Genomic DNA, 18,395 nt, shown 5'->3' with positions numbered 1-18,395 from the left:
TTAATTTTACATGTTTTTATTCCTTAAAAGAAAAAAACAACTTAAATGCATACTTACAGAATAGAATACACTTATCTAAAGTTTTGACAGTGAAAAAAAAAAAGGTTATTTAATCCAAAGTTTAACATGAGGATGATCTCATAAGGCAATTTCTTTCCTTTAATAAATATCATATTAAAGTGAATATTATTCTGGAAGCAAATCATCCCCTAATTCTTCATCAGCAAAATCATCCTCGTCGATTCTTTTTTTGGCTGCAGTTTTTGGTCTTTCTATCTGAGGGCCAAGTGGGTCCACATACGAGGCATCTAGGTTTCAAAAGAGATTGTCATGTTAGCATTATGTAAACAAACAAACAAAACAAATTTGAAACCAATCAGGCTCATAATCAAAATGAATAACTCAGAGTGAACAGAAATGGACTCCCAAGTCATTTTAAATTTTATCCGTAAATATCAAACTCGTAAGAATTCCCAGCAACACCTTTTTGCCATGTCACCAGTCTTCTTCAGACCTGCTATGCCTGGAGGAACTGGGTGGGGAGAACTTGCCTATTTCTTTGTTACTGCTACTTTCATAAGGTTCATTTGTCCCAGGTAAAGTTCTGAGTTTGGCACTTAGTCGTTCACCTTTACTACTGGCACTACAGTTCTGGCCACTATCTGAAAACACAAAAATAAAAATGCATTTGTTTAATATGTTGAGAAAACATAAAACTACATTATGCATCTTAAAGTGTACTTATTTCTCAAGAAACAAGCAGGTTGTTTCATTTGGAAGCCAGCTTCTTAGGGATGTAATTCTTGTTTTCTGAAATTTGAAAGAAATCTCTTGTGGGAAATCTATAAAATAGATAAAACATCACTTAAGAGTAGTCTGTATACTTATTCTTTCAAATGTGTGCTTAGTTATAGGTTTCAATATTATGGAAGAACTTATGAGAAAGTAAGAGATCACCCTGACTAGTATAATCTAGCCAAGAACAAAGCACTTGAAGAAACAACAGATGGGAAGTCACAAGCTCAGCATGAGTTGCATCGTCAACCTCCTGTCCAGGCTGGAGAAAGGCCCTAAAACCACATCACATGAAAAACAGCAGAGGAAGCTGGGTAAACTTAACCTAGTGGGCAGAGAACCTAGATCACACAAGCACTTTCTTCAAACATTTGAAGTATGTTCATACAGAAGAGGACTAGACTTCCCCTGTACAGCAGGATAGATTTTGGCTTGATATAATGATAAACTTAAAAAAGAATTATAGGCCGGGTGCGGTGGCTCACGCCTGTAATCCCAGCACTTTGGGAGGCCGAGGTGGGTGGATCATGAGGTCAAGAGATCGAGACCATCCTGGTCAACATGGTGAAACCCCGTCTCTACTAAAAATACAAAAAATTAGCTGGGCATGGTGGTGCGTGCCTGTAATCCCAGCTACTCAGGAGGCTGAGGCAGGAGAATTGCCTGAACCCAGGAGGCGGAGGTTGCGGTGAGCCGAGATCGCGCCATTGCACTCCAGCCTGGGTAACAAGAGTGAAACTCCGTCTCAAAAAAAAAAAAAAAAAAAAAAGGAATTATAGTTGCCCAAATAGGCAATTGGCTTCCTTAAAAAAAATGTAATCTGTATCAGTGAGGATTTTCATATAGAGCCGAACACTAACATTAGTAGGAAATGTTAGTAGTACTTTTTAACCAGAAATTGCTGTGATATTTTCTTAAAGAACCACTCCTCTAGCCCCACAGTTTTCCTTTCTTCCCCTTAGAATTCCTACAGTGTTATTTTTTCTATTATGTTAGCCTCACTTTTAGTAAGTGTAGTCCACTGATAAACACTGAACATTTCTTTTTGAACATACCTTTGTATTTTAGTTTACTGATAACGTCTCTGGGAATAAATCAGAACAAGATGGACTTTAAAATTCCCAAATTTTAAGATTGGCCAATTGACCCAAAAAAATAAGTCTTCTCTAAGGTTCTTATCCAAAACCTTACCATTTCCCCTAGCACTGATGTTACTGGAAAATAAAGCTCTTTAGTGTATTGAATATGTCTACATACTTTAGCATGTTTTAAATTATTTTGTCTCTAATTTTTTTTTTTTTGTTAAAACAAAGTTATTTTTTTCCACGCAGAAATTTATATGGGTGCCTTTTAAACTGCCTGAGTGAGCTCAGGTCAATAAAGTTGAAAAACATTGCTCTAGGGATATTTCTTTTACTTCACTTTTTTCCCCTGAATAATGTATATCCTACCTGTCTCCAAGGAAAGTTTAAGATAAGCCACCAAATATATACACAATAAGTATAGAGCAATCTTTTAAAAGATGAATGAGTACATGAGAAGAAAAGTTTGGGTGAGAAAGGTAAAATGAAGTTGGGAGGGAGTGGTCCAAACAGGTCTTCTTGCCTTAGGGTTTGCAGTCAATGAAGGGCAAGGGCAGGAACAGTTCTATGACTCGTGGGTGCAAAAGATGTGACAACCAATTTCTCCACAAAAATGTAGGTGTTCCCATTAGAGAGATAAGAGAGAAATCCCTCACAGAGCTGCTCACTGAGAAATACTGTGGAATGTCAGAAACACACCCTCATTAGTAACTACAACATTTAACTTTTCACATAGATGTAAATTACCAAAATAACCTGATAGCTCCCTCAGGCACCCAAACCCTTCTGAAATCCAAATGTACAATTCCTAGCCTAAAAGATTCAAATTTTGTGGAAAAAGCAAACCTTTAAAAAATAAAACTTGGCAAACTTGGCTGGGCAGAGCAGCATGCACCTATTGTCCCAGTTGCTTGTTGGGATGAGGTGGGAGGATTACTTGAGCCCAGGAGTTCAATGCTGCAATGAGCTACCACGGCACCACTGCAATCAGCCTGGGTGACACAGTGAGACCCCATCTCTAAAATAAATAAATAAAAATAAACAAATAATAAATAAAATAAAACCTGACTTCATGTGAAAAATTTCAGTTGTCCAATTGAAAAACTATAAATGCAATTTTTAAAAGTTTCATTATAAGGACTAGTGTGGGTAATATTGTGAATACTGTGGTTTCATCATTTTCAACTAACTTTCATGGAGTAATAACACCATACACGGGCAGGTACAAACAAATCAATAAGCATTTGTAAGCCTTGGTAGGTTTTATGCTTAAATAAAATGAAACTATTTTGGAAATTATGATATGCACATTACTAGAGTAATATTACTATCTCCTGGAGGGAAGTTATATAATGAGTATGTTCAGAAAATAAGAATTTGAAGATCAATTTATCTAAATTATTAACCAATTAAAATGTCTAAATTTTATTTATGAGAAAAATTTAGAATCATAAAATTCACTGTTAAAGGGAATCTTGAAGCTTATATATACCAGAAAAAAATGCTTATATAAAACAGACAGGCAAGATGGCAGAATAGGAACAGCTCCAGTGTGCAGCTCCCAGCGATATCAACACAGAAGGCAGGTGATTTCCACATTTCCAACTGAGGTACCTGGTTCATCTCATTGGGGTTGGTTTGGACAGTGGGAGCAGCGCAAGGAGGGTGAGCTGAAGCAGGGTGGGGCATCACCTCACCTGGGAAGCGCAAGGGGCTGGGGAACTCCCTCTCCTAGCCAAGGGAAGCCATTAGGGACTATTTCCTGAACTCCCACCCAGATACTGTGCTTTTCCCATGGTTTTCAAAACCGCAGACCAGGAGATTCTCTCTGCTACCTACACAACCACAGGAGCCCTGGGTTTCCAGCACAAAACTGGGTGGTCATCTGGGCAGAAATCGAGCTAGCTGCAGCACTTTTTCTTTTTTTTTTCATACCCCAGTGGTGCCTGCAATGCCAGTGAGACAGAACCATTCACTCCCCTGGAAAGGGGGCTGAAGCCAGGGAGCCAAGTGGTCTGGCTCAGCAGGTCACACCCCGACGGAGACCAGCAAGCTAAGATCCACTGGCTTGAAATTCTTGCAGCCAGCACAGTGGTCTGAGCTTGACCTGGGTTATTTGAGCTTGGTGGGAGGGGTGTCTGTCATTGCTGAGGCTCAAGTAGGTGGTTTCAACCCCACAGTGTAAGCAAAGCTGCTGGGAAATCCGAACTGGGTAGAGTCTGACACAGCTCAGCAGCTGCAGGCAGTGTCTCACTAGATGTCCTTGCTGGGCAGAGCATCTTTGAAAAAAGGCAGCAGCCCATCACAGACTTATAAATAAAGCTCCCACCTTCTTGGGACAGAACACCTGTGTAAAGGGGATGGTAGTGAGTACAGCTTCAGGAGACCTAAACGTCCCTGCCTGGCAGCTCTGAAGAGAGCAGTGGATTTCCCAACACAGTGTTCGAGCTCTGCTAAGGGACAGATCACCTCCTCAAGTGACTCCCTGACCCCTGTGTATCCTGACTGGGAGACACCTCCCAGTAGGGGCCAACAGACACCTCATACAGGAGAGATCTGGTTGGCATGCGGCAGGTAACCCTCTGGGATGAAGCTACCAGAGGAAGGAACAGCCAGCAATCTTTGCTGTTCTGCAGTCTCCACTGGTGATTCCCAGGCAATTAGGGCCTCCAGCAAACTCCAGCAGACCTGCAGCAAAGAAGCCTGACTGTTAGAAGGAAAACTAACAAACAGAAAGAAACAGTTTCAATATCAACAAAAAGCGTGTCCACTCAGAGGCCCTACCCAAAGGTCACTGACCTCAAAGACCAAAGGAAGATAAATCCATGAAGATGGGAAGAAACCAGCAAAAAAAGGCTGAAAACTCCAAAAAACAGAATGCCTCTTCTTTAAGGGATCACAGCTCCTTCAGCAAGGGAACAAAACTGGACGAAGAATGAGTTTGACGAACTGACAGAAGCAGGCTTCAGAAGGTGGGTAATAACACACTTCTCCAAGCTAAAGGAGCATGTTCTAACCCAATGCAAGGAAACTAAGAACCTTGAAAAAAACGTTAGACGAAATGCTAACTAGAACAACCAGTTTAGAGAAGAACATAAACGACCTGATGGAGCTGAAAAACACAGCACGAGAACTTCATGAAGCATACACAAGTTTCAGTAGCTGAATTGATCAAATGGAAGAAAGGATATCAGAGACTGAAGATCAACTCAATGAATAAAGCGAGAAGACAAGATTAGAGAAAAAAGAGTGAAAAGAAATGAACAAAGCCCCCAAGAAATATGGGATTATATGAAAAGACCAAATCTACCTTTGATCGGTGTACCTCAAAGTGACGGGGAGAATGAAACCAAGTTGGAAAACACTCTTCAGTATATTATCCAGGAGAACTTCCCCAACCTAGGAAGGCAGGCCAACATTCAAATTCAGGAAATACAGAGAACACCACAAAGACACTCCTTGAGAATAGCAACCCCAAGACACATAATTGTCAGATTCACCAGGGTTGAAATGAATGAAAAAATGCTAAGGGCAGCCAGAAGAAAGGTTGGGTTACCTACAAAGGGAAGCCCAGCAGACTAACAGCAGATCTCTCAGCAGAAACCTTAAAGCCAGAAGAGAGTGGGGGCCAATATTCAATGTTCTTAAAGAAAAGAATTTTCAACCCAGAATTTCATATCCAGCCAAACTAAGCTTCGTAAGTAAGGGAGAAATAAAATCCTTTATGGCCAAGCAAATGCAGAGAGATTTTGTCACCACCAGGCCTGCCCTACAAAAGCTCCTGAAGGAAGCACTACACATAGAAAGGAACAACCAGTACCATCCACTGCAAAAGCACTCCGAATTGTAAAGACCATCAACCCTAGAAAGAAACTGCAGCAACTAACGGGCAAAATAACCAGCTAGCATCATGATGGCAAGATTAAATTGACACATAACAATATTAACCTTAAATGTAAATGGGCTAAATGCCTCCATAAGACACAGATAGGCAAATTGGATAAAGAGTCAAGACCCATTGGTGTGCTGTATTCAGGAGACCCATCTCACGCGCAGACACACATAGGCTCAAAATAAAGGGATGGAGGAAGATTTACCAAGCAAATGGAAAGCAAAAAAAAAAAAAAAAAAAGCAGAGGTTGCAATCCTAGTTTCTGATAAGACAGACTTTAAACCATCAAAGATCAAAAGAGACAAAGAAGGGCATTACATAATGGTAAAGGGATCAAATGCAATAAGAAGAGCTAACTATCCTAAATATATATGCACCCAATGCAGGAGCACCCAGATTCATAAAGCAAGTTCTTAGAGACCTACAAAGAGACTTAGACTCCCACACAATAATAGTAGGAGACCTTAACACCCCACTGTCAATATTAGATAGAGCAACGAAACAGAAAATTAACAAGAATATCCAGAACTTGAACTTAGCTCTGGGCCAAGCGGACCTAACAGACATCTACAGAACCCTCCACCCTAAATCAACAGAATATACATTCTTCTCAGCACCACATCACACTTATTCTAAAATTGACCACATAATTGGAAGTAAAATACTCCTCAGCAAATGCAAAAGAATGGAAATTGTAACAGTCTCTCAGACCACAGTGCAATCAAATTAGAACTCAGGATTAAGAAACTAACTCAAAACCACACAACTACATGGAACTGAACAACCTGCTCCTAAACAACTATTGGATAAATAACAAAATGAAGACAGAAATGAAGATGTTCTTTGAAGCCAATGAGAATGAAGACACAATGTACCAGAATCTCTGGGACATATTTAAAGCAGTGTGTAGAGGGAAATTTATAGCACTAAATGCCCAACAGAGAAAGCAGGAATGATCTAAAATTGACACCCTAACATCACAATTAAATGAACAAAGAAGCAAGAACAAAAAATTCAGAAGCAGAAGACAAGAATTAACTATGATCAGAGCAGAACTGAAGGAGATAGAGATACAAAAACCATTAAAAAAATTAATGAATCCAGAAGCTGATTTTTTTAAAAGATCAACAAAATAGACTGCTAGCCGACGAATGAAGAAAAGAGAGAAGAATCAAATAGTTGCGATAAAAAATGATAAAGGCGATATCACCACCGATCCCATAGAAACACAAACTACCATCAGAGAATACTATAAGCACCTCTAAGAAAATAAAACAGAAAATCTAGAAGAAATGGATAAACTGCTGGACACTTATACCCTCCTAAGACTAAACCAGGAAGAAGTCGAATCCCTGAGTAGACCAATAATAATGTCTGAAATTGAAGCAGCAGTTAATAGCCTACCAACCAAAAAAAGTCCAGGACCAGAGTGTTTCACAGCCAAATTCTACCAGAGTTACAAAGAGGAGCTGATACCATTCCTTCTGAAACTATTCCAAACAATACAGAGAATCCTCCTAACTCATTATATGAGGCCAATATCATCCTGATACCAAAACGTGGCAGAGACACAACTAAAAAAAAAAAAAAACATTTCAGGCCAATATCCCTGATGAACATCCATGTGAAAATCCTCAATAAAATACTGGCAAACTGAATCCAACAGCACATCAAGAAGCTTATCCATCATGATCAAGTTGGCCTCATTCCTAGGATGCAAGGCTGGTTCAACATATGCAAATCAATAAATGTAATTCACCATATAAACAGAACCAAAGACAAAAACCACAGGATTATCTCAACAGATGCAGAGACAGCCTTTGACAAAATTCAACATCCCTCATCCCTTCATGCTAAAAATTCTCAATAAACTAGGAATTGATGGAACGTATCTCAAAATAATAAGAGCTATTTATGACAAACCTACAGCTAATATCATACTGAATGGGCAAAAACTGGGAGCATTCCCTTTGAAAACTGGTACAAGACAAGGATGCCCTCTCTCACCACTCCTATTCAACATAGTTTTGGAAGTTCTGGCCAGGGCAATCAGGCAAGAGGAAAAAAATAAAGAATATTCAAATAGGTAAAGAGGAAGTCAAATTGACTCTATTTGCAGACCACATGATTGTATATCGAGAAGACCCCATCGTCTCAGCCCAAAATCTCCTTAAGCTGATAAGCAACTTCATCAAAGTCTCAGGATACAAAATCAATGTGCAAAGATCACAAGCATTCCTATATACCCGTAACAGACAAACAGAAAGCCACATCATGAGTGAACTCCCATTCACAATTGCCACAAAGAGAATTAAATACCTAGGAATACAACTTACAAGGGACATGAAGGACCTCTTCAAGGAGAACTACAAACTACTGATCAAGGAAGTAAGAGAGGACACAAAAGGATGGAACGACATTCTATGCTCATGGTTAGGAAGAATCAATATTGTGAAAATGGCCATACTTCCCAAAGTAATCTATAGATTCAATGCTATCCCCATCAAGCTACCATTGACTTTCTTCACAGAATTGGAAAAAACCACGTTAAATTTCATATGGAACCAAAAAAGAGCCCACATAGCCAAGACAATTCTAAGCAAAAAAAAAAAAAAAAAAAAAGCTGGAGGCATCACGATACCTGATTTCAAACTATACTACAAGGCTACAGTAACCAAAACAGCATGGTACTAGTACCAAAACAGAGATATAGATCAATGGAACAGAACAGAGGCCTCAGAAATAACACCACACATCTACGACCATCTGATCTTTGACAAACCTGACAAAAACAAGCAATGGGGAAAGGATTCCCTATTTAATAAATGATGTTAGGAAAACTGGCTAGCCATATGCAGAAAGCTGAAACTGGATCCCTTCCTTACACCTTATACAAAAATTAACTCAAGATGGATTAAAGATTTAAACATAAGACCTAAAACCACACAAACCATAGAAGAAAACCTAGGCAATACCATTCAAGACATAGACATGGGCAAAGACTTCATGACTAAAACACCAAAAGCAATGGCAACAAAAGCCAAAATAGACAAATGGGATCTAATTAAACTAAAGAGCTCTGCACAGCAAAAGAAATTATCATCAGAGTGAACAGGCAACCTACAGAATGGGAGAAAACTTTTGCAGTCTACCCATCTGACAAAGGGCTAATATCCAGAATCTACAAAGAACTTAAACAAATTTACAGGAAACAAACAAACAACCCCATCAAAAAGTGGAGGAAGGATAGGAACAGATACTTCTCAAAAGGAGACATTTATGCAGCCAACAAACATATGAAAAAAAGCTCATCATCGCTGGTCATTAGAGAAACGCAAATCAAAACCACATTGAGATACCATCTCACACCAGTTAGAATGGCGATCATTAAAAAATCTGGAGACAACAGATTCTGGAGAGGATGTGGAGAAATAAGAACACTTTTACACTGTTGGTGGGAGTGTAAATTAGTTCAACCATTGTGGAAGACAGTGTGGTGATTCCTCAAGGATCTAGAACTAGAAATACCATTTGACCCAGCAATCCCATTACTGGATATATACCCAAAGACTTATAAATCATTCTATTATAAAGACACATGCACACGTATATTTATTGCAGCACTGTTCACAATAGCAAAGACTTGGAACCAATCCAAATGACCATCAATGATAGAATGGATAAAGAAAATGTGGTACATATATACCATGGAATATTGTGCAGCTATAAAAATGGATGAGTTCATGTCCTTGCAGGGACATGGATGAAGCTGGAAACCATCATTCTCAGCAAACTAACACAAGAACAGAGAACCAAACACTGCATGTTCTCACTCATAAGTGGGAGTTGAACAATGAGAACACATGGATACATGGATGGGAACATCACACACCAGGGACTGTCAGGGGGTGGGGGACTAGGGGAGGGATAGCATTAGGAGAAATACCAAATGTAGATGACGGGGTGATGGATGCAGCCAACCACCATGGCATGTGTATAACTATGTTAACAAACCTGCATGTTCCGCACATGTACCCCAGAACTTAAGGTACAAAACAAAAAACAAAAACAAACAAAAAACTAAGTATAGAAAGAGATAATTCCCTAAATAAACAATACAAATGGTCAGTAAGTATATTTAAAATATTTAGTCTTACATAACTTTAGAAACAAGTGAAAAAAGAGCAAGTCAGAACTCCATATACTAAAAAAACCTTTATTAGAAAGCTCAAAAAGAAGCAAAATTAAATATATTGTTTACATAGATGGTGAAATTATATATAAAAAAAGAATGGAAAAATATAAAACTAGAAGTATACAAAAGATAAAACTCTCAGGTTTATCTGTTCTGGGAGGAAGGAGACGAAATGAGGAAGAGCACACAGGTGGGTGCAACAGTAATGGTGGATATTCTAGATCTGCTTTATGATAGTTTCATCAATTTTTATTTTATTAACATGCTTCATAACTTACAAGTGCTACATGTATTCTTTTGTATGTATCAAATATTCAACAAAATTTAAAGATTCAAGTAATTCTAATGTAAGATTCTAAATGTAAGTCTTAGTTTTGTCCATTAAAATGGCACAATATCAGGTTATCAAGTGAAACAAATGAACAAGCTTTCTGAGAATAAAAGATTTAATATTTTGCAGTTAGCAAGATGGCAGAATAGGGAAGCCCTTGATTTTGTTCCCCAACAGAGATACTTACTTAAAAATATATGGCCCCAAAGCCTTTATGATAACTCCAGAAGCCAGTTAGAAATTCAGAGTATCTCAAGCAAGCTTGAAGCCAAGAACAGTTGCATTAAAACACAACTCATGATAGGGAGAAAAAGCCCAAGTCAGCTTCTCTCTTGGGAAGGAAAGAGAAGAGTGGAATATGTGTCAAACATTCTGGCTTTAGGGGGAGCTGCTGGAAGGACTGGTTTCTGTGTCACCTGACTCTGAACCCTGATGGGACACTGCATATTTTGGGTGTCTGGGGGCTGCTAAGAACAAAAGAGAGCTCAGTCTCTTGTTGTAATGCTAGACAACTACTCCTACCACAGACGGAAGCTAGTACAGCTCTCTGTGATCAGGAGAAAGTCAAGCTCATGGCTTCCCCCTTGGAAGGTAAAGAAAAGAGTGACAGCCTGGCGCCATGGCTCACGCCTGTAATCCCAGCACTTTGGGAGGCCAACACGGGCAGATTACGAGGTCAGGAGATTGAGACCATGCTGGCCAACATAGTAAAACCCCGTCTCTACTAAAAATACAAAAACTTAGCTGGGCGTGGTGTTGCGCACCTGTAGTACCAGATACTCTGGAGGCTGAGGCAGAAGAATTACGTGAACCCGAAAGGCGGGGGTTGCAGTGAGCCGAGATTGTGCCACTGTACTCCAGTTTGGCAACAGAGCGAGACTCCGTCCCAAAGGAAAAAAAAAAAACAGAAAAAGAAAAGAGTGAAACATACATTCAATATTCTGGCTTTTTGGGGAGGGAGGCTGCTTGAACAACTGCTTTCTGTCTCATCTGACTCTGAGTGCACATGGGGAATTGGCATATATATATTGGATGGCTGGGGCCAGAGCTCTCTGTAGCTTGTTGCAGCCCCAGGGATCCTACAGTATTACAGACAGACACCAGGGGGAGCAAGGGACTACAAGCTCCTACTAGAAAAACCAGCAAACCTCTCTAATTGGGAAATTACACATACAAGACTAGAGAGAAGTTGCTTCTCCATAAAAGCTTTAAGAGATGCCCATAATCTCTAGCCAGGCTGACTGGTAAAGGTCATTTCTTATACAAAGCCAGTCTGTAAATACTTGGAAAGGTGGCTTTCTTTTTATTTTTCAAATGCACAAATCTCAACAAATTATAATAAAGCACATGAAGTTAACAGGGAAACACAGCCCAATCAAAGGAACAACAACAAGAAGAAATCTCTGGAAACCAATCCTAAAGAAATGGACATCTACAAATTACCTGACGGATAATTCAAAAAAATCATATTCAAGAAGCTCAATGTGGTAGAAGAGAATACAGACAAACAACAAAACAAAATCAGAAAAATGACAAATGAACAAAATGAGACTATCAAGGAGAGCTAGAAACTCAAAAAGAGTCAGATAAATACTGGAGCTGAAGAACACAATAAATGAATTTTAAAAATTCACTAGAGAGTAACATTAGGAGATTTGATCAAGCAGAAGAAAATCCATGAACTCAAAGATAGATCATTTGAAATTATTGAGTCAGCAGGACAAACAGAAAAAGCAATGAAGGAAAGACCAGCAGATTTCTTGAAAGAAACAATACAGCAAGGAGGTAGTGGGAGGACATATTCAAAGTGCTAAAGAAAAATACTGCCAACCAAAAATACTCTATCTGGCAAAACTTTCCTTCAAAAATGAAAGTGAAGTTCAGAACTTCTTGAAAAATAGAAGCAGAGGGAGTTTACCACCACTAGATTGACCTAACAAAAATTGGTAAGTAGAGTCTTTCAAGTTGAAATAAAAGCATATGGAAATATAATGCTCTCTGGTAAAGTTAACTATGGAGACAGATAAAGAATTTTGTAATATTGTTATGGTGACATGTAAATTACTTTAAATTAATGTACAGAATTTAAAGGACAAAAGTATAAAGATAACTATGACTATAAAATTATGTTACAGTCACAAAACATACAAAGGGCTGGGCGCAGAGGTTCACAACTGTAATTTGGGAGCATTTTGGGAGGCCAAGGCAGGCGGACTGCTTCAGGTCAGTATTTCAAGACTAGCATGGCAAAACCCCATCTCGACTAAAAATACAAAAATTAGCCAGCATGATGGGGCATGTCTGCAATCCCAGATTCTTGGGGGGTTGAGGCACATGAATTGCTTGAACCCAGGAGACAGAGGTTAGAGGTTGCAGTGAGCCAAGATCACACCACTGTACTCCAGCCTGGGGACAGAGCAAGTCTCTGTGAGAACACACACACACACACCCCCACCATAAAAAGATGCAAGGAGAGGCCAGGCGCGGTGGCTCATGTCTGTAATCCCAGAACTTTGGAAGGCCAAGGCAGGTGGATCACCAGGTCAAGAGATCAAGACCATCCTGGCCAACATGGTGAAACTCATCTCTACTAAAAATATAAAAATTAGCTGGGCATGGTGGTGTGTACCTGTAGTCTCAGTTACTCAGGAGGCTGAGGCAGGAGAACTGCTTGAACCCAGGAAGTGGAGGTTGCAGTGGGCTGAGATTGCACCATTGCACTCCAGCCTGGTGACAGAGTGAGACTGTCTCAAAAAAAAAAAAAAAAAATGTGAGGAGAGACGAAAAGGAGTAGATATTTGATATGCAATTGAAGTTATCAGTTAAAAATAAATTGTAACTTTAAGATGTTTTATGTACTCTCCACAGTAACTACAAAGAAAATAACTATAGAAGGTGCAGAAGAGAAAATGAGAAAATAATCAAACCATATTACTACAGAAAAATCACTGAAACACAAAAGAAGACAGCAAAAGGAATAAAATACTGTAAGCCATTTAGAAAAGAATTAAAAATGGTAACTCTTTCTCCATCAGCAATTACTTTAAATATACATTGACTGAACTCCCTAAAGACATGGAGTGGCTGAATGAATTAAAAAAAATGCAACTTCGGTGGCTCATGCCTATAATCCCAGCACTTTGGGAGGCCGAGGCGGGTGGATCATGAGGTCAAGAGATCGAGACCATCCTGGTCAACATGGTGAAACCCCGTCTCTACTAAAAATACAAAAATTTAGCTGGGCATGGTGGCGTGCATCTGTAGTCCCAGCTACTCAGGAGGCTGAGGCAGGAGAATTGCCTGAACCCAGGGGGCGGAGGTTGCGGTGAGCCGAGATCACGCCATTGCACTCCAGCCTGGGTAACAAGAGCGAAACTCCAACTCAAAAAAAAAAAAAAAAAAATTCAACTTAATGCTGTCTACAGGAGATTTTACTCTAGATATAAGGACATACATAGAAAAAAGACACCATGTAAATGGTAACCAAAAGACAGCAGGAGTGGTCATACTTATTTCAAACAAAATAGACTTTACTCTCACAATTTCTATTCAACAGAGTACTGGAAGTACTAACCAAAGCAATCAGGCAAGAAAAAAAGAAATGCAGCAAAACAGGAAAAGAAAAAGTAAAATTATATCTGTTCACAAATAACATGCTCTCATATGTAGAAAACCCTAAATATTCCATTTAAAAATGGTTAGAATAAACCAATTAAGCAAAGCTGCAGTATACAAAATCAACACACAAAAACCAGTTGCATTTCTATATACTAACAATGAACAATCCAAAAAGGAAAGTAAGGAAAAAAAAAATCTCATTTACAATAGCATCAAAAAAGAATAAAATATTTAGGAATAAATGTAATCAAGGTGGTGAGACATTGAAAGCTACAAAATATTGCTGAAAGAAATTAAAGACAACATAAATAAACGGAAAGGCATTCTGTGTCATGGATTGGAAGACATAATATTGGTAAAATAGCTATAATATCCAAATTCATCTACAGATTTAATACAACCCTTATCAAAATCCCAGTGCTATTTTTTACAGAAATAGAAAAAGCCACCCTAAAATTCATAGTGAATCTCAAAGGATCTCCAAATAGCCAAAAGCACTCTTGATACCTGTTTTTTTTTTTTTTGAGAGACAGTCTCACTCTGTTGCCCAGGCTGGAGTGCAGTGGTGCCATCTTGGCTCACTGCAACCTCCACGCCCCAGGTACAAGTTGATTCTCCTGCCTCAGCCTCCCAAGTAGCTGGGATTACTGGTGCATGCCATCACACCCGGCTGATTTTTGTATTTTTAGTGGAGATGGGGTTTCCCCATGTTGGCCAGGCTGGTCTCAAATTCTTGACCTCAGGTGATCTACCCACCTCAGCCTCCCAAAGTGCTGGGATTACAGGCATGAGCCACTGTGCCTGGCCAGCCAAAAATACTCTTGAAAAAGAAAAAAAACAGAGCAGAAGGCCTCACACTTCTTGATTTCAAACATCTACAAGCTATAGTAATCAAAACAGTATGGTACTGGCATAAAGAAAAACATATATACCAATGCAACAGCATAGCGAGACCAGGGGAAAGACCCCTCATGTATATGATCAAATGATCTTTAACAAAGGTACCAAGTTTACACACTGGAGAAAAGACAGTCTCTTTAACAAGTGGTGCTAGGTAAACTGGATATCTGTATGCAAAAGAATGGCATCAGACCCTTACCTTATACCATAAGCAAAAATTTAACTCAACATGCATTCAGCATTTAAATGTAAAATCTGAAACTATAAAACTCCTAGAAGAAAACATAGTGGAAAATCGACATGACATTAGATTTGGCAATGAGTTTTTTTGGATATGGTACCAAAAGCACACATAAGAAAAGCAAACACAGGCAAATGGTCCTACATTAAACTTAAAAACTCCTGTGCAGTAAAGGAAACAATCAACAGAGTGAATAGGCAACCTATAATATTTGCATACTATATCTCTGATAAGGGGTTAATATCCAAAATATATAAAGAATTAAAACTCAAAAACAATAAAACAATCCAAAAATTGGGATCTGAATAGACATTTCTCTGAAGATATACAAATGACCAATAGGCAGATGAAAAACATATGCTCAACATCACTATTCATCAGGAAAATGCAAACCAAAACCACAGTGATGTATCACCTCACAGCAATTAGGATGAACACACACACACAGACACACACACACACACACACACCAAAAAACCCTAGAAAATAACAAGTGTTCGCAAGATCGTGGAAAACTCTCATGCATCCTTAAAGAAATGTAAAATGGTGCAGCCACTATGAAAAACAATGGAGGTTCCTCAGGGGGAAAAAAATAGAGGTAGCATGTGACCTAGCAATCCCACTTCTGAATATTTAGCCAAAAGAAATGGGAAGAGGATCTCAATATTTTCACATCCATATTCACTGCAGCATTATTCACAATAGCCAAGAGACGGAAGCAACCTAATTGTCCATCGATAAATGAATTTTTTATATGTGGCATATACATACAATGAAATATTATTAGCCTTCCAAAACAAGGAAATCTTGTCACACACTACAACATGGTTAAACTTTGAGGACATTATGCTAATATGCCAGTCACAAAAAGAAAAATACTGCAAAATTCCACTTATATGAGGTATCTAATGTAAGCTAAATTCTTAGAAAGTAGAATGGTGGTTGCCAGGAGAGGAGAAAGGAAAGAGTGAAAAAGGGAAGTTGTTCATTGGATACAGAGTTTCAATTTTCCAAAATGGAAAAATTCTAGAGCTCTGTTGCACAACAATGTGCATGTAGCTAATACTCTGTATTGTACACTTAAAAATGGGTAAGATGGTCTTACGTGTTTTTGACTATCATAAAAAAGGATTTAAAATTTTGCATACCTTTACATTCAACAAGTCTACTCTTTTTTTTTTTTTTTTTCTTTTTGAGACGGAGTTTCGCTCTTGTTACCCAGGCTGGAGTGCAATGGCACGATCTCGGCTCACCGCAACCTCCACCTCCTGGGTTCAGTTAATTCTCCTGCCTCAGCCTCCTGAGTAGCTGGGATTACAGGCACGCGCCACCATGCCCAGCTAATTTTTTGTATTTTTAGTAGAGACGGGGTTTCACCATGCTGACCAGGATGGTCTCGATCTCTTGACCTCGTGATCCACCCGCCTCGGCCTCCCAAAGTGCTGGGATTACAGGCGTGAGCCACTGCGCCTGGCCAAGTCTACTCTTAAAAATGTTTATTAAGACAACGTAAAAACAATTGGCTGGACATGGTGGCTTACGACTGTAATCTCAGCACTTTGGAAGTCTGAGGGGGTGGATCACTTGAGGCCAGGAGTTTTGAGACTAGCCTAGCCAACATCCGAAACTCCATCTCTACTAAAAATACAAAACTTAGCTGTGCAGGGTGGCACATGCCTGTAACCCCAGCTACTTGGGAGGCTGAGGTACAAGAATTGCTTGAACTGAGGAGGCGGAGGTTGCAGTGAGTCAAGATCATAGCACTGCACTCCAGCCTGGGCAATATGAGCAATACTCCACTGAAAGAAATAAAAGAAAGAACAGAAAAGAAAGAAAAAATGGGAAAGAAAGAAAAGAAAGAAAGAAAGAAAAAGGAAGGAAGGAAGGAAAAGAAAAAGGAAAATCATAAAAATATTTGATGACAGAGAAAGATGTGCATGATATAATGGGAAATGACGAAAGCAGGGTACAAGTACATACTTACACATATTCATCTCTGGGTATGTGATTTTGATAACTTTAGTTTCTTCTTCTTCCTATTATTGTTATTTTATTTTATTCTGGAGATGGGATCTTGCTATGTTACCCAGGCTGGAGTGCAGTGGCTATTCACAGGAACAATCAGTACACTGCAGCTCTTGGCTCCATGTTCCTCCCACTTCAGCCTCACAAGTAGAGTGCCCCACTGTACATGGCTCCTGTTATTTCTGTAATTTAGCTACCAATTATTTTTATCTGGCAGACTTCATTTTCTAAAATAAATAGTGTCCATTTTGGGGGCAGTATTTTATCTAAAAAAATTTATCTGAATCTATCAAGTCCTAGAGTTCAGACATCTGTATTCTCACTTTTAAAATATATTCTTTATCTGATAATTACAATATCAGATACAGTAGTCTCTGAAGACTGGACTCTATAGTTTCTGTTGTTGCTTACTCTTAGTGGATTGTTTCCTCATGTGTGCATACTTTTTTTTTTTAACTGTAGGTTCTTTGGAACTTAAAGTGCATCCCTCCAAGGAAGATTTAAGTTTATTTCTTGTAGGCACCTTGTAGCCTCACCAACTTAAGTCCACTTTAAGCCAAATTTTCAGCTTGGTGTTCTTCAGAACACACAGATACAATATATATTCTAGCTCCAAAACTATGTGAGTGAGGGCTTATGGTTAGGAATTATCAAAGGAGCTTTTCTTATTTTCTACATTAGAACCAAAGTGAAAACCCATCATTTGTAGGGTGGCCTCTTTTCTAGCTGACCTACTGAGGGTATTGCCAGTGAGAAGTCCTAGCTTTATAATGGAGATTCTTTGATCCGACCTCTGCTCTGGCCTCTTTGAGGCCCCAGGCCTTATCTCTTGGTCCCCCTGAGTGTCTATAATCCGAGGCTCTCCATCATGAGGGATTAGCCAGGCAAATGCTAACTCCAGAACTTGCTTATTTTTTTTAAACTTTCTTTTTTTTTTTTTTTTTGAGACAGTCTTGCTCTGTCACCAGGTGCCAGGCTGGCACAATCTCAGCTCACTGCAACTTCCGTCTCTCGGGTTCAAGCATTTCTCTTGCCTCAGCCTCCCGAGTAGCTAGGACTACAGACGTGCGCCACCACACCCAGCTAATTTTTGTATTTTAGTAGAGAGAGGGTTTCACCATGCTGGCCAGGATGGTCTCCATCTCTTGACCTCGTGATTGTCCTGCCTCGGCCTCCCAAAGTGCTGGGATTACAGGTGTGAGCCACCATGCCCAGACTCTTTTTAAACTTTCTAGATATTTTTGGCTTCCAAAGAATTTCCTTCTTTCCTACCAACTTGGCCATGCATTTTTTAAGATTTGGTTGTTTCTTTTTTT

The 18,395-nt window shown here is 39.2% G+C and overlaps 1 protein-coding gene across 6 annotated transcripts in view; it reads right to left on the bottom strand.

Moving 5' to 3' along the window:
* The window catches only part of IFT88 (intraflagellar transport 88), a 138,231-nt gene continuing 119,836 nt past the window's right edge, over positions 1-18,395 (bottom strand). For 4 of the 6 annotated variants that reach the window (XM_064373525.1, XM_064373528.1, XM_064373526.1 and 1 more), the window contains 2 exons: positions 552-662; positions 1-308 (listed from right to left, as the gene is read on the bottom strand). In XM_064373525.1, the coding sequence (XP_064229595.1) occupies positions 187-308; positions 552-662 (233 nt within the window). In that variant the 3' untranslated portion in view covers positions 1-186. Of the gene's footprint in view, positions 309-551; positions 663-18,395 lie in introns of those variants that run through there. The other 2 variants (XM_064373530.1, XR_010341631.1) reach the window with 2 other exon arrangements.

The sequence above is a fragment of the Aotus nancymaae genome, unplaced genomic scaffold (genome assembly GCF_030222135.1).
Source record: "Aotus nancymaae isolate 86718 unplaced genomic scaffold, 86718_ANA_hifiasm-v0.15.2.pri h1tg000009l, whole genome shotgun sequence".
NCBI lineage: Eukaryota > Metazoa > Chordata > Mammalia > Primates > Aotidae > Aotus > Aotus nancymaae.
The sequence above is the reverse complement of the archived record's forward strand: the minus strand, read 5'-3'. Positions and strand labels throughout refer to the sequence as shown.